General features: G+C 43.5%; 1 protein-coding gene across 1 annotated transcript; it reads left to right on the forward strand.

Annotated features, from left to right (window-relative positions):
• The first annotated feature begins 1,678 nt into the window (after positions 1–1,678).
• On the forward strand, positions 1,679–16,955 carry ZBTB8B (zinc finger and BTB domain containing 8B). Its single transcript, XM_033115422.1, has 3 exons — positions 1,679–2,666; positions 11,503–11,681; positions 16,197–16,955. The coding sequence occupies exons 1-3, from the start codon at positions 1,679–1,681 to the stop codon at positions 16,512–16,514; spliced, it is 1,485 nt and encodes a 494-aa protein (XP_032971313.1). The 3' UTR covers positions 16,515–16,955.
• The last annotated feature ends 704 nt before the right edge of the window (positions 16,956–17,659 follow it).

Here is a 17,659-nt window from a genome sequence, read left to right on the forward strand (position 1 = left end):
TTAGTGTATAGGCCTTGGGAAATTTATTCTGCCAGTGGAAGGACCCTTTTCATGGGGAGGGGTGCCTGGTTTCTGGTTGGGTGAGATGTGCTCCATCTGTAGAAAGAAAGAGTGCTAAAGAGTTGTTAGCCTTGGTTGGCAGCTCTAATTAGGCTTTTCGTGATTTCAGTAGCGGGAGTTGATGTACTTGGTTGTAGAAACTTCTTTGAGTTCCATGGGTCGGTAAGTGAAAGGGGTATTGATGGATGGCCATGTGGTTTGTGTGATGGGAAAAGATGGAAGAGAGAGCTTGGGGAAGAAAGTAACTCTTGCCTGTATAATGTTCCAGCAAAAAATTGAAGCATATACCAGCAAAAGCATGTACACAGATGGGATTTTAGCAGAAGGATTTTGAACTTGATTTATACTTGTTCTACTTAGCAGTTAAGAAAAGAGTATTCCTTTGTATTTAACAAAACTCCTTCTCCAAAGCACTCTGTCAGGTGCTATGGGGGGATATCAAATGAAATAAGACATGGCTTATGCCTTAAATGACTTGTAGTCCACAGCAGACAAGGGCCAGGACATGGAAGTACGTACAGAGGAGTGAACCAAAGGTAATAGAGTCAATCAGTTAGGAGTCTATCAGTTGCAAGAGATAGAAAACCCATCTCAGACCAGCTAAAGCAAAAAGGGACTTAATTGGCTTCTAGCACAGAAAGAGTTGGGACTCAGATTGTGTCCCCAGGTCCCCAGGCTCCATCTCTTGCTTCTGCCGTAGCTGGGCTGTCTGTCAGCTTTGTTAGGGCTGGTTCCCCTGGTGGAGCGGTGGCAACATCCCTCATATCTCACCTGCCCACAGAGCAGAGAGTGCTCTTTTTTAGAACCCTCCAGTAAACATTTCACTGCTTTTCATTGGCTCTGACCAAGCCACATGGCATCTCCGAGCCAATCACTGTGGTCAGAGAGTGGAGCTTAGGGATGGCACCAGCTAGATGCAAAGCTCATTGGCCAAGAATGGGGGGAGGGTGGTTCCACCAAAGCCAAAAAGGGCACTAAAACGAAAAGAGTGGTGAATGTGTGCTGGCTGGCCCATGAGTCCACCAGTTTCCATGGAGTGACGATAATAGGTGTGAGCTGAGACTGCCCTTGCCAGTCTCTGGGCTCTATCAGGGCACTGTAGACTGATTGCACTATAATTCTTAGATTTAGGTATTATCTCTATTTTGAGTCTTGAAGAAAGTAGAATGTAGTGCATAAGAGCATGAACTCTGGAGCGGAGGTTAACAGACCTCGTTTTGAGTCCTGTCTCTGTTATAGCTGGGTCATCTGTATCCTCTCTGAGTCTCAATTTCCTTATCAGAAAAATGGGGACAATATTGGTATTTTATCCTAGGATTTTTATAAAAATTCACTGAAAGACTCCATGTAAAACACTACAAACTGTGCCCATAGGCAGTTAGCTCTAATTTTTTTGGTTTATTTGTTTATAAATTAACCCAGTGGGACAACCTCTGATTTTTGTTAGATTCAAAACAGCTCATATCATAAAGACACGATTGAACCAGTGTTTTTAGAAGAATTAAAAAAAAATTAAAAACGAACATCTTGTTTGTAAGATTGGGATTTGTGAATTAACTTAAAAAAAAATCTTGGCAGAGATACAGGCTACTCCAGAGCAGCAGCAGCTGGTGGAGAAATGGAGGTGCAATCCTATTATGCCAAGCTCTTGGGGGAGCTGAATGAACAGCGAAAGAGGGACTTTTTCTGTGACTGCAGCATCATAGTAGAAGGGCGGATCTTCAAGGCCCACAGGAACATTTTGTTTGCCAACAGCGGCTACTTCCGAGCCCTGCTCATTCATTATATCCAGGACAGCGGGCGGCACAGCACCGCCTCCTTGGACATTGTCACCCCTGACGCCTTCTCCACCATCTTAGATTTCCTCTATTCTGGCAAGTTGGATTTGTGTGGGGAGAACGTGATTGAAGTTATGTCCGCCGCCAGCTACCTGCAGATGAACGATGTGGTGAACTTCTGCAAGACATACATCAGGTCATCCCTTGATATCTGCCGAAAGATGGAGAAGGAGGCTGCTGTGGCGGCAGCAATGGCGGCGGCGGCGGCGGCAGCAGCCGCGGCAGCTGCAGCAGCAGCCCATCAGGTTGACAGTGGAAGCCCCAGTTCAGGCAGGGAAGGGACCTCCTGTGATACCAAGAGCTTGTTCTCTGCAGCCAAGGGAGAAGAGAGTGTGGACTGTCCAAGAGAGTCCCCTTGCGGTGACTGCAGAGGCTGCCACCCCCTGGAACTAGTGGTGAAAGACAGCCAGGGCAGTGGCTCAGCTGACAGTGACCTTTCTACTCTGCCCAAACAGATAGAGCCCAAAGTGGAGTTTGATGCTGACGAAGTGGAGGTAGAGGTTGGCGAGCAGCTGCAGCAGTATGCTGCCCCACTGAGCCTGGTCCACATGGAGGAGGGATTGCCCAGTGGCCAGGCGGTGGACTTGGCTTATAGTAACTACCACGTGAAGCAATTCCTGGAGGCCCTCCTGCGCAACAGTGCTGTCCAGAGCAAGGATGATGCAGACCACCATTTTTCTCGGAGTTTGGAGGGAAGACCAGATGGTGCAGGAGGAGCTGTGAGTTCCATGATGGATGTCCAGACTGACTGGTATGGAGAGGACTCAGGTGAGCTCCGTTAGCATTCATCGTCTCTGCCAGTCACTTAGCATCTACATCTGTGTCTCCGAGTCTCCCATCGTCATCATGACCCCCATCATCACCATCACCACCAGCACCACAACCAATAGGTATTATTAATTGATCAGGGCATGGTCTCTTAGTGTCTGTTAGTATTTTACCTCTACAACTAGAGTATAAGCATGTTGAGGGCAGTATGAAGACACGGAAAGAACTTACTGTCTTCCACTAGCAGTGGGACTTCGGTTAAATGATTAAATCTCTTCAAACCTGTTTTGTTCAGGAGATCATCTCTGCCTTGCCTTTCTTACAGGGTTGAGGACCAAATGAGATTTTTCACAATTTTTTTCTCACGTATGGTAACAGGCGTAATTGAGAATATTTTAGAGTTGGCATTTAGCTTCATGTAAGCAAATTTCTTTTTTTCCCCCTTCTTCCGCCTACCCCACCTCCCTCCACTACCCCACCTCCCTCCAGTTAGTCTAGTTGTGTAGGACACAGCTCCCTGACCCATGCTGGTATTATGACCATTGGTCAGCCTGGCAGCACACAGCAGCCAGCAGCAGCTCACAGCGAACTCAGGCTGCTCACTGCAGCCCAGCTCCAGGTAGAGCCATTGTTCACAATCTTAGCTGTAGAGGGCGCAGCTTACTGGCCCATGTGGGAATTGAACAGGCAACTTCGCTGTTAGGAGCACGGTGCTCTACCCACCTGAGCCACAGGCCGGCCCAAGCAAATTTCTTATATCCTTTGGTAGTCTTTTGTGTTTTAAGAGAACTTGGTTGTATCCTGAATAATTCTGAGAGGTGAGTTAACTCTTGTTAACAGGTGAGATAATTATGTTATAAAGTGTCTTTTAGGAGATAGAAATAGACTTGGCTGTCACTTTCCTGATAAAAGTACCCTATAGCTTCCAGAACCTCAAACCAAGAAATTAAGGAATCAAAATTCTTATACAGTCTTCAATACTGAACAGTGAAAGTATTTTAAATAAGGGAGATCAGCTGCTTTTATTTGTTACTAAGTGGCCGTCTTTAGATATTTTAATTTTTTTTAAAAGCAAATACTCTGTATATGTCTGATTAATCTTAGACTTCAAAAACTTGAAAATGCTCTTTCTGGTCCTCAGAGACACTGGCTTAACCAGCATTTAGAAGGTAGTGGCAGTTTTCAGTGAACACACTATGGGAACTTGTTGAAATCTCATTTTCTTATATATAATAGCACTTCATAGACTGTGATCATACTTTCACATTCAGTAGACCATCGTGCCCCGTGAGTTTGGCAGAAGAAGTGTGGGGAAACTGAGATCCAGAAGGGTTTAATGAATTTCCTAAGAATGCAGAGCTGGTAAGTGGCACAGCTAAAACTAGAAACGTGGGCTGGCTTCATGTCACTCATTAAACAAACTGAAGGCAGCATAAGCGGATAGAGGAGTTCAGTGTAACGAGTTTATCTTTCAACTTCCCTTGTCTGTAAGCACAAGTATCAAGAAATAGTAATTCAGCTCTACACCGTCTTCATTCAGGTCCAGTCTATCGGTCTGTAAAGTCAGGTTTCCAACTACAGAGTGCTGTGGCAAGGCAGCTACCCTGGCCCCTGGCCGTGCCTGTTGTCTGCCAGGTTTTAATTCCATTCACACAGCTCCAGGGTAAATCTGTTCCATGTGCCAAGGCACAGAGTAGGACTCGTTTGTTTGGTCATTTATGCATTTGTTCAAATATTTGAGTACCTTCCTGGTAAAGCTACTGAGATAAGTCAGACATGAATCCATCTCTCAAGAACTGATTGTGTCTTAGAGGAGATAAGACGTGTGTAATTGGCATCACATGGTAGAAAGGTACCAGGGCTGGAAGACCGATGGACATGTGAGTTTCACAGTTGTCCAAAGCAGGAAAAGTGGCTTCCTATTGAGAGATCAGGGAGGTTTTATGAATGTGGCATCTGAGGGTAAGAAGACGAGACATAGGGAGAAATTGGAGTCAGAGCATGGATAATCTTGAATGCTAAGAGGTGAGGTTTTTATCTGTAGACACAGGGGGAATAGGAGGTAGTTTCTAAGCTCGGGAGTGGACAGGATCTGTGCTTCAGGGAGCTTAATTTGGCCCCAGCACAAGATGGTGTGCAGAGGAGAGACCAGGGTGAGGTGACCATCAGGATGCTGTTGCCGTTCTGTGTGCATGTTTCTCATTCCTGTCATTCACAGACACTGTCAAAGAATAAGGTCCTCCTGTCATTTGTCTTCCCTTGATCTCCCAACCCCAGCTCCAGCACCTCCCATCACTTCTTGGGAAGTTCATCTGCACTGGCTGCCTCCACTGTTTTACTTCCCACTCTTTTCTCAGCCTGCTGCAATCTGGCTTCTGCCCCCTACACACCACTGAAACCACTGTCATGAGGTGAGCTATACATTTCTAGAGCTGACCCAATGAGTGATTTTCTGGTGTTATCTTACTTGACCTCTCTTGGTCATTGACTCTGGCTTTTCTCTTCTTCAAATTCTTTCTTTACCTGGCTTCCGAAACCACAAGTACCCATTGCTCTTACCTCTGTCCATTTGTTTTCAGCCTCTCATGGAGTTATTTGATGTCAGTCATTGGCTTGCTTCTTCAACAACTTATTGTTCCTGTTCATTCATTCATTCATTCATTCAATAGATATTTATTGAGCACTTCCTACACGCCAGGCACCGTTAATCACAGTGAACAAAAGACAGTCCTTGTCCTTTGGAGCTGACATTCTAGTATAGGGAGGCAGACAATAAACAAGTAAATACAGAATAAGAACTAAAGCAGGAGAAAGGTTGATAGAAAGTGAAAGGTATGCTATTTTATTTGGTGTTGACATGGAAGCCCTTTCTAACAAGTTGCCTTTGAGAAGAATATTCAAGACAGAGAACTGTCCAGATATCAGGGAGATCATTCCAGGCAGAGGGAAGAGCAAGGCACAAAGGCCCAGGTATAGGGTCACATTTGGTAAGTGAACTAATGGAACAGGAAGGATGGTGGTGTGGCTGGAGTAGAGTGAGCAAGGCAGAGCGTGTTGGGGGATGAGGTCAGAGAGTTTGGGTGAGGGGAGACCAGGTAGGGCCTTGAAGGCGATGAGAAGGCCTGTGGATATTACTCTGAGAAGGGAAGCCACTAGAGGGTCTCCGCCAAGAGTGGCTTGAAATACCATATATTAAAAGGATCCCTTTGGCTACTGTGTGCGGTAACCTCCTAAGTGGTCCTCTTGCTTCCACCCTTGCTTTCCTCCTGTAGACTACAGGGAGCATAGACTCTAGGGAAGCAAGGGTGGAGGCAGGAGGATCTCTTAGGAGGTTACTGCAATAAGCCAGGTGAGATATATGCTCCTTGAATCAGTGTGGTAGCAGTAGAGGTGAATATGGTTGGAGTAGGAGATACTATAGTGTCTCTCAAAGGTAGAGCCAACCGGATTTGCTAATGGCTTACATGAGCTGTATGAGAAAAAGAGGAGTTAAGAATGATCCTAAGGTTTTTAGGTTGAGCCATTGATTTAAACATGTTATGTTTGTGATGCCTATTGGATAAGTGGAGGTGTTCAGTAAGCCACTGCATCTTTGCAAGTTTGGAGTTCTGGGGAGAAGTCAGAGCTGAGATATAAATATGGGAGTCATTAATGGGCCCTTGGAATTTAAAACCCATCTGTCCCATGAACTTATAGATCTGGAAGGAGAAGGTAAGAGATCTAAAGACTGAGCCCGGGGAACTCCCAACATTTACAGAGGTCAGGTAAATTGGGAGAAACCAGTAAAGGAGACTGAGAAGGGCCAGGCAGTGAAGGTAGGGGGAGAATCAAGAAAGAGTGATGGATGCCAAGAAGAGAAAGAGTTTCAAGAAAAAGGAAAACTCAACGATGTCCTATACTGCCTCTCGGTGGATTGAGAACTGAATCATTGGATTTAGCAATGGAGAGGTCATTGGTGAACTTGACCAGAACAGTATGAATGAGGTGGTGGAGCAAGACTTCATAGAGTAGGCTCAAAAGAGAAGTGCAGAAATATATGTGAAGATAGTATAGATGCTTCTTTCAAGGAGTTTTACTGTGAAGGGAACAAAGAAATGCATCGGTAGCTGAAGGGGGATATGAAGTCAGTGTTTTTATTAAGATGGAGGATCTAAAAGCGTGTTTACTGATGGGAATGATCCAGGAGAGAGGAGGATAAGAGATGAGTTAAGAGGGAGGGACAATTGATAGAGCGAGGGGATCCTGTGTACAAGTGGAGGGGATAGTCTGGTTTTGGGTGGAAGGATAATTCGTTCCTAATAATAGGAGTGAAAGCAGTAATGTGTTCATATGGGTGGTGGCTGGGTTCTCTTCTGCTTGCTCCTCAATTAAATAAGCAAGAACAGAAGCTGAAAGTGAGAAGGGGGTAGGAGGGTGGAGATTAGAGCAGAGGGAAGGTATAAAATAGTCATAGAGAAGAGTGGGAGAGAGTATGAACCAGGGAAATATTTAGGATGCCTGGGCAGAACCAAGAGCTCTTTTGATATTAGTGGTCAGATGGTGATGGTTAAATGGATTTAAAGAGAGACCAGAACACACAGTTGTGTATTTTTCTCCAGTGATATTAACTTGCTTGTTTCAGGTATGCAATAGGCAGAGAGTTGTATTTAACCAGCGTTGAGGTTTAACCAGCTGAATACAGATAGAGGGAGAGAGAGGACCGAGGCAGTTGAAAGTGTACTTGAAGGAGTGAGTTCATTGATGGACTATAGCCACTAAAATGGGGAAGGAGAAGAGTGAGGACTCGAGGAGGTGAAGAGCAGTGAAATGGCAGTAGAGTCCATGGCTTGGAGGTCCCAGTAGAGAAGGGACAACCAGGGGAGAGCTAGAAAGATATGATATAGTGATTGGGAAGTAAGGTATTTGAAATGTGGGTTATGGAGCAAATACAGTTAGTGGCAGTATCTAGGTATGGGCCATGATTCTCCTCCCTGACTGTACATTAGAATGGGAAAGGTGCGTTAAAAATATGACGCTTGGAATGGGGATTGGACATCAGTTCTTTGTGTTGTTGTTTCCCAGTTGATTCTAATATGTAGGCAGAGTTGAGAGCTCTTGGTCTAGGATTGGGAGGCTGAGGTGGGGTGGAAGACAAGGTCTTTGGAAGAAAGAAGATCAAGGAATAGAGAGGCCAGGGTGTTGGAAGGGTCAATTTTGGTATTCACGTGAATTATGTCGGGAGTTGTGATCATATCTCCAAGGAATGAGGACATGACCTAGGAGGTCCTGGATGGCTATCACAAGGAGCGGTAGCAGTGGTATCATCTGATGGTATGAGCTTCAAAAGATCTTAGGGTTTTTGAGGATGGAGGAGGTGCAGTGGTCTGGAGATTACAGTGAAGCACAAGAGCTATGACATAAAGGAAGTAGGGCGCTCGGGGGAGAGGCAGGGCTCAGTTAAAACAACCACTCCACTCTCAAAACTGTATTCTTCCCTTCTTTTCCCTAAGCTCCAGATTTATCGATCTAACCCACGTATTTCCCTGTGGATGCTCTGGGCCTGCCACAAACGCGGTAAAATCCAATCTGAACTCCTCATTCCTCCTGTACGTGTTTTTCCTCCCGTGTTCCCTGCCTCAGTTTATTCCACCATCATCTATCAAGTCAGCCAACCCAGAATCTGTGTCATTTATAATCTTCTCTTTCCCTTCCATCCCTTCCGCCATGTGGTCTAGTACTGTTGATTTTACTTCTCAAACTATCTCCTCCTCTCCTTTAGTCCATGTCGTCTCTCATCCCCTCCCCCCTGGACTTCTTACCTTTAATCTTGCCTCTCTTAAAGTCTTTCTCTGCATTGTCCCCAGAGGGATCTTTTAAAAGTCAAATCTGACTGTGTACTTGCCCTGCTTAAAATCCTTGCTGTTCACAGAATAAAGTCCAAGTTCCTTAACATAGCAGTGTCACAAGGGCAGGGAGTTTTGTCTTTCTAGTTTACGGCTGTATCCCAAGGGCCCAGGACACTACCTGGCGCACAGTAGGTGTTCAGTATAAATGTGTTGAGTAAGTGAATGAATGTGACCTTCACAGTCTGGTTCTTGCCCCTTCCTCAGCCTCCTTCTCCCACACCCCACTTTATATTCTATATTCTCACTTACCTCTGTGCCTAAACATGTGATGTCCCTCTGTCTGAGATACCTTGCTCTGTCTTGAACTTCCAGTGAATTCCTGTTCATCTTTTAAAATCTTCCTCAACGATCGCCTCTCCTGTGAAATCTTCTCTGAACTCCTGGAGAGATTTCATTACTTCTTGTCTATATTTCTTCATCACTTTGAACTTTTCGTGTGTTACATTATATTGTATGAATTTGTTTACATGTCTTTCTCTCCTGCTAGACTTAACTTTTTTTTCTTTTTAAAATTTTACTATTATTTTTAATGTGGTAAAATATCATAGTATAACATTTATCATTTTAACCATTCATAAGTATAAAAGTTAGTGACATTAAATATACTCATGTTGTTGTGCGACTATAATCATTATCTATACCCAAAACTTTTTCCTCATCTCAAACACAAACTCTGTACCCACTGAACACTAATACCCGCTCCGCTCCTACTGTCCCCACCCCCGGTAACCTCTATTGTACCTTCTGTCTCTATGAAATTGACTATTCTAGGTAACTCATGGGATATGATTTTTAAAAAATTGGAGTATAGTTGGTATACAATATTATATTAGTTTCAGGTGTACGATATAGTCATTCAACTCGTATATACCTTACAATGTGATCACCAGACTAAGTCCAGTAACCATAAAAACTTATGACAATATTATTGACTATATTCCCCTTCACCTTTTTCACCCATCCTCCCACTCCCTCCCCTCTGGTAACCATCGGTTTGATCTCTGTTTCTATGAGTCTGTTTTTGTTATGTTTTGTTTGTTTTAATTTTTTAGATTCCACATATTAGTGAAACCAGATGATCTTTGTCTTTTTTGGTCTGACTTATTTCACTTAGCATAATACCCTCTAGGTCCTTCTGTATTGTCACAAATGGCAAGATTTCATTCTTTTTTATTGCTGAGTAATATACATACCACATCTTCTTTATCCATTCATTTATCAGTTGACACCCAAGTTGTTTCCATTATCTTGGCTATTGTAAGTAGTGCTGCAAAGAACATAGAGGAGCATATATCTTTTCGAATTAGTGTTTTAATTTTCTTCAGATAAATACCCAAAAGTGGAATTGTGTCGTATGATAGATCTACTCCTATTTTTATTTTTTTGAGGAACCTCCATATTGTTTTCTATAGTGGCTGCACCAATTTGCATAGACTTAACTATCTAAGGGAGAAAACAGGTATCTTTGGTAAAGACAGATCTTGACACAGTGCCTGGTGAGTGATAGGCGTTCAAACTGAACTATTGTATTGGGGGAATCAGATCATGAGAGAGGAAGGAAAGTGTTGCAATAATTCATACTTTTCTGATGGAGAAAAATAGTTAATGGTTGGTTTTTTCCAAGGACTAATGCTGGATCCATTTCACTTAATGTTTTTGTAAGTAATTGGGAAGAACGGTCTGATGGGGAGAAATGACAGGAAGATTCTGCAGTGCCAGAGGAGTGAGAAGGAAACTGGCATCTCAGTATCAGTGTGATCAGTGAGAAATAAAATAATCCAACGTGTGTGTAGTGATGAGCTATGAGCTGCTGCTTTTATTCTAGGAAACAGGGTTTGAAGTCATTATAGATCATGCAGAATGTTAGGCATTATCAGGATGAGAACTAGAAACCCAAGAGAATAATCTCCACTCTTTCATAGAATGATGTTGGATTCTCACTTGGGATTCAAGCTTGCCATACTTTGGGCAGCACCTCAGGAAAGACAAAGCCCACTTCCATGTCCTGAGAAGGTCCCAGAGAAAAGGAGTTATTCCAGTGTTGAGAGAGACCAAAAGAGCCTGGCCTGCTTAATCAGTAAAGGAATACCGAAGAAATGATAATGGTGACAACAATGGCTGACATTTGCGAGAACTTAACATGTGCCAGGTCTCTGCCTTCAGTATTAATTAACTTCATTCTTACCACAATGCTATGAGATGGGAACGCCTATCATCCCTATTTTATAGATGAGTAAATTAAGGCAGAAGTTAAGTGAGATGTCCAAGGTCACAGCTGGGAAGTGGTAGAGCCAAGACTTGAACCCAGGTTTCTGTGCCTCAGGTTTCTGTGCCTGGTAGGCTTCAGTCACGAATGCCTTCAGATAAGATGTGATATGATATATGATATGGTATGACATGATATGATGTATGATATGAGCAAAGTCTGTAAAATCCTGAAGGGCACAGATAGATGGAAAAAATCTTGGAATACTATTGGTTGGTGCAAAAGTAATTGCGGTTTTTGCAATTATTTTTAACCTTTTAAACTGCAGTTACTTTTGCACCAACCTAATACAATAAGGGTAACTCAGGTAACTTAACTTGAACAGTTTCCATACATGTGGGTGCTAATCATGTTGTCACCTTAATGGTTGTATGAGCAAGGTAAACAACAACAACAACAAGAGTTGAAAAATGATTTAAGCGATTTCCTGGATGATTTCAGATACATAGAGTTAATATGAATTCCAAACCGTTTAGGGTGCCATCATAGCAAACCTCTTCAGTACATGCCTGGAAGCTATTCTTAGGAGCTACTGTCAAAGAAAGCGGAATCCTAGTCCAGAGGTCTGGTCCATCATAACAACCTGGGCTGGTAGAACTCCCCAGCCCTGGATCCCATCCATTGGAGGGCGGCCAGTGTTGTCGCTGCTTACAGTACAGCTAAATCAATTCATCTGGTTCCCCAGGTGATGTACTGGTGGTCCCCATCAAGCTCCACAAGTGTCCTTTCTGCCCTTACACTGCCAAACAGAAGGGCATCCTCAAGCGGCATATCCGCTCGCACACCGGTGAGCGACCCTACCCCTGTGAGACGTGTGGCAAGAGGTTCACTCGGCAGGAGCACCTGCGCAGCCACGCCCTGAGCGTAAGTGATGCGGCAATTCTCTCGTGGGGGGCTGCGGGGTTCATGACACTTATCTAACATAAGGGTAATGCCAGCCTGTCTATCACTTCTCTGTCCACTGGGGTATTTTCAGATAATGTTAAACATATGTTTCTACTACTAAATTGAAGCCAGGCTGGTGGCACTTAGAGAAAGTTAAAACTTACGTGGTAACAGATTCGTTTTCTTAGGGAAGAGTCAAGAATGTTCAGACCCTGGTTCCCACCAGCTAAAAGGCAGAGAACACTGGGGCGTGGACGGTGGGTCTGTTCCACCAGTGTGATGCCAAAAGGCAGCTATATCCTCAGTTTCGCACCCAATCCCAGCACTTCGGGGTTGGGGGGAACTATACAGGCATACCTTGTTTTATTGTACTTTGCTTTATGCATTTTGCAGATACATTGTTTTTTACAAACTGAAGTTTTCTGGCAATCCTGCGTCCAGTATGTCTGTTGGCACCATTTTTCCAAGAGCATTTGCTCACTTTTTGTCTCTGTATCACATTTTGGTAATTCTTGCAATATTTTAAGCTTTTTCCTTATTATTATATTTGTTATGGTGATCAATGATCCTTGATCAGATGAATGGTTAGCATTTTTTAGAAATAAAGTATTTTATTTATTTATTTATTTTTAAATTTTGTTGGGGAACAGCGTGCTTCTCCAGGGCCCATCAGCTCTAAGTCGTCCTTCAGTCTAGTGGAGGGCGCAGCTCAGCTCCAAGTCCAGTTGCCCTTTTCAATCTTTAGCTGCAGGGGGCGCAGCCCACCATCCCATGTGCAAATTGAAGCTGCAACCTTGTTGAGAGCCCGCGCTCTAACCAACTGAGCCATCCAGCCTCCCCCAGAAATAAAGTATTTTTAAATTAAGCTATGAATATTATTTTTTCAGGCGTAATGCTATGGCACACTTAATTGACTATACTGTATTATAAACATAACTTTTCTATGCACTGGGAAACCAGGAAATTTGTATGACTCACTTTATTGTGATATTCGCTTTATTGTGGTGGTCTGTAATTGAACCCACAATATCTTTGAGGGTTCTGTACTGCCATTTATAAGGCAAAGAGGGCCCCAGACCAAGGGGACCTCCTCTCCCACTGGCTGCGCCCTAGGATTCTGTCTGTCATGTGAGCAGATGATTTCCCACCAGCTAAAAAGCACTCAGACCATTTAGAAGCACGTTGCATTTAAGATCATCTTTGAGCAAGGCAGCCAGTCTTTGGAAAATCCAACATAAAAATCTTTTGGACTTCAAAGGATGATATGAAGAATGTGAAAAGACAATCAGAGAATGGGAGGAGATATCTGTGAATTGTTTATCTGATAAGCTTCTATTATCCAGAATATATAAAGAACTCTTACAAGTCAACACTAAAAAGACAAATAACTCAAACAGTGGATTCAAATAGACATTTCTCCAAACAAGATTGATGGCCAATATGCACATGAAAAGATGCTCAACATCATTGGTCATTAAGGAAGTACAAATCGAAGCCACAATGAGATGCTACTTCACATCCACTAAGAAGGCTATCATCAAAAAACGGATGATAGCGAAGTGCTGGCAAAGATGTGGAGAAATTGGAACCCCCCTACACTGCTGGTGGGGTTGGAAAATGGGGCAGCCACCGTGGAGAATAGTTTGGCCATTCCTCAAAAAGTTAAGCATAAAGTTCCTATAGGACCCAATAATTCCACTTCTAGGTATATACCCATGAGAGCTGAAAGCATACATTTACACAAAAACTCACACAAAAGTTCATAGTAACATTATTCATAATAGTAAAAAAGTAGAAACAACCCAAATGTCCATCAACTGGTGAATAAACAGACAAAAGGTATATCCTTACAATGGAATGTTACTCAGCCATAAAATGGAATGAAGTTCTGATACTGTGATATGAATGAACCTTGAAAACATGCTAAGTGCAAGAAGCCAGTCACAAAGGACAACGTACTGCATGATTCCATTTATATGTAATGTACAAAATGGGCAGGCCCATGCCAGTGGAGGGTAGCTTGGGTGTCACCAGGAGCTACGGGGCCGTGGGAATGGAAGAGGGATGAGTGTTAATGGGTACAGGGTTTCTTTATGGGGTGATGAAAATGTTCAGGAATTAGGTGATGGTGATCTTGTGAATATACTAAAAGCCACTGAATTGTACACTTCAAAAGGGTGAGTTTGGGCCGGCCTGGTGGCTCAGGTGGTTGGAGCTCCGTGCTCCTAACTCCGAAGGCTGCCGGTTCGATTCCCACATGGGCCAGTGAGCTCTCAACCACAAAGTTGCTGGTTCAACTCCTCGAGTCCCGCAAGGTATGGTGGGCTCTGCCCCCTGCAACTAGCAACGGCAACAGCAACTGGACCTGGAGGTGAGCTGCGCCCTCCACAACTAAGACTGAAAGGACAACAACTTGAAGCTGAACAGCACCCTCCACAACTAAGACTGAAAGGACAACAACTTGAAGCTGAACAGCACCCTCCACAACTAAGATTGAAAGGACAACAACTTGAAGCTGAACAGCACCCTCCACAACTAAGACTGAAAGGACAACAACTTGAAGCTGAACAGCACCCTCCACAACTAAGATTGAAAGGACAACAACTTGACTTGGAAAACAGTCCTGGAAGCACACACTGTTCCCCAATAAAGTCCTGTTCCCCTTCCCCAATAAAATCTTTATATAAAAAAAAGGGGGTGAGTTTTATGGATTGTGAATTATGGTTTTGAAAGAATCCAGATTTAAATTCTGTCAAGGTTACTGACTGCCTTTGCTCTCAGTGCTGGTCCCAGAACACTGCTCTGAGAATGGCCTGATCCCAAGGCCTTGCTTTTATTTGTCTGTCTTTTTTTTTTTATTATTATTTCAATTTATGTCTCCAGTCTATCTTGGCAGCAGTAGGTCTCTGGATGCCTCTAAGATGTTTCAGTGGTTGGAATCCTCGTTCCCTGTTTTTCCACGTTATACAATGTCCAGTCCACTGCAGCCCAAAGAGGTGGTATTCAAAGGCCCTTAGGTTGTAAGGGTCAGATACACACTCAGGTTGGCTCAAGTGTTGAAGGGTTAGTGTAGGAAGCCCAGGAAAACTCATGGGAAGCAGGGACATTGGTCAGGATGTAATACAGCTCCAGCAACCTGGGTATCATGTTGGCCCTTCTCCTGCATGAGCCTCTCTCTGTCTCTGCCTCCTGTGTATATCCTGCATCCAGAGCTCTCTAAAAGAGAGGCGCTGATTGATTCACAGTCCCCTTCTGGCTGGAGTTTCTGAAGAGTGCATACATTTGAAAGATAGTTCCTTATACAGAGGGGACTCCTGGGACTGCTGACCTCAGGAGTTGCTGCATGTGGTAAGAGATCAGGTTCTCTTTTCTGGAATACAAAGCTCTTCTCATTAAGTAAGGAATGTATTTGTCAATGAAAAAGTCAAGGGTGAAGCATCTGCTGGCATGTTTGGGGAATACTGTCTAGCAAATCTGCCTTCCTAATAACTAAACAATCCAAGGTACATGAGGAACCGTACCTAAAATCCTAACCAGTTTTCTGAGTGCCCTTTCAATGCCAGGTATTAGGGATATAGTAATAAATGTGACAGACGACAGAGGATGTGAATGAGAACAGACCCTGCCCTCTTGGAACTTACAGTTTAGTGAAATTTACCAGTAACTTGTTAGAAATACAGCAGTCTCCCCTTATCCTCAGTTTCACTTTCTGTGGTTTCAGTTACCTACGATCAACTGTGGCCCAAAAATGTTAAATGGAAAATTCCATAAATGAACAATTCATAAGTTTTAAATTGCGTGCCATTCTGCGTAGCGGGGTGAAATTTTGCGCTGTCCTGCTCATTCTCACGCAGGATGTGAATCCTCCCTTTGTCCAGTGTATCCATGCTGTATATGCCAAGGGCTGATTAGTCACTTAGTAGCCATCTTGGTTATCAGATTGAGTGTCATAGTATCACTGTGCTTGTGTTCATGTAACCCTTATTTTATTTAATGGCCCCAGAATGCAAGACTAGTGATGCTGGCGATTCAGATATGCCAAAGAGAACTGTAAAGTGCTTCGTTTAAGTGAAAAGGTAGGTATGTACAGCAATAAGACATAGTATACATAAGGTTTGGTACTATCCACGGTTTCAGGCATCCACTGGCGGTCTTAGAATATATTCATTGTGAATAAGGGGGGACTACTGTATAATAAAGGAAGAAGTATAAGTGAGAATATGTAGCTGGGGGACCTAACCTGGCCTGGAGCATAAGAGAAGACTTCCTTGAAAGGCAAAGGGGAAGGGTAGGCATTGGGGAGGAGGGCACGTTCCACCTATGTCCAATGGCCCTGGTGGAAAGGACCTTGGTGAGGTTGAGAATGTGGCAGATGGAACAAGAGGAATAATGATGAGAAATGAGGTTGGAGGGTCAGCCATGGGCCACATCACATGGAGCCTTGAACGCCATGGCTCAACCACATTGCTGTGACATTTACTGTGTCTGCTTTAGGTCCACAGATCCAACCGTCCAATAATCTGTAAGGGCTGCAGGAGAACCTTCACGAGTCACCTGTCACAGGGACTGCGGCGCTTTGGGCTGTGTGACAGCTGCACCTGTGTTACAGACACACATGATGACGAGGACGATTTGATGCCCATCAACCTTAGCCTGGTGGAGGCTTCATCCGAAAGCCAAGAAAAGAGTGACACAGACAATGACTGGCCGATCTATGTGGAGTCCGGTGAGGAAAACGATCCTGCTGGAGAGGATTCTGACGACAGACCACAGCTTCGTTCCCACCTGACAGACCAGGGGACACTCACGTAGCAGTAAATGAGTGGGGAAGAGGCTTTAGAATTTGTTATTGCTCATCCTGTGGTTGAAAGCCACCTTTTGTCCAATTTTTGTGGTACTCTGAGAGGAACTTTTTTTTCACTGTTAATATAGTTACATTTTTGTTAGACTTCATGGTAGGGTTGGATTTTGTGATTCAAAGGACTGTGACTTTTTAGTGTGGTGCCTTTGGTTTCTGAGGGCTTTGCTGACTATACTTAACTCTGAGGGAATCAAGTCTGGCCCTCAGGCTTCCTGTTTTTCCTATTGTGCATCCAAACTCTGGTTAGGAGAAAAATAAGAAAAGCTCCATGCTTGTTATATTGTCTCAATCTTCTGCATTCCTTTGTTGTTATCATCTTTTCTCTGAATAGATGGGCAAGAATATGTCTATATATATTTATATATTTATTTATTATTTTTTTTTAAATTTTATTGGGGAATATTGGGGAACAGTGTGTTTCTCCAGGGCCCATCAGCTCCAAGTCATTGTCCTTCAATCTAGTTGTGGAGGGCACAGCTCAGCTCCAAGTCCAGTTGCTATTTTCAGTCTTTAGTTGCAGTGGGCATAGCCCACCATCCCATGTGGGAATTGAACCGGCAACCTTGTTGTAGAGAGCTCGCACTCTAACCAACTGAGCCATCTGGCCGCCCCAAGACTATATTAAGTTGAGATCAATCTTACCTCTGCCAAGCCTCTCTTAATGAATTCCATTTTTGAGTTTTCTGCTGAAGTATTGAAGAGAAAGCTTTATTGATATAAGTCAGGCAGGGCTGTCTGGCTATATGATTGTAAATGGTACTTTCTAAATCTAAGACTGCAATTTTAAAAGCTGTGGGTATTTATGTGTAGACAAACATGGAAATGAGCTAAAAGCTGCCTTATAGCACTCTGACTTGCCCAGTTGAATTAAATTTTAAGTTAGCTCTAGGAAGGGAGCCCGTGAGCCTAGGTCTGGGTGTTTTTCCTGCTTGGTTTGGTATTTCACAATTCTGTATATACAAATGACCTGTTTTGCGATCATCACACAAGTCATTTGGGCAAAATTAAAAATGTTCCCCTGCTTTTTCAAGCCATTTCCAAAGGCCACAGCTGTGTAACCTGGAAATGTAGCTACCGATGACATTCTTTTACTTAG

This window comes from Rhinolophus ferrumequinum, chromosome 9 (assembly GCF_004115265.2).
Source record: "Rhinolophus ferrumequinum isolate MPI-CBG mRhiFer1 chromosome 9, mRhiFer1_v1.p, whole genome shotgun sequence".
In the NCBI taxonomy this organism is placed as follows: Eukaryota; Metazoa; Chordata; class Mammalia; order Chiroptera; family Rhinolophidae; genus Rhinolophus; species Rhinolophus ferrumequinum.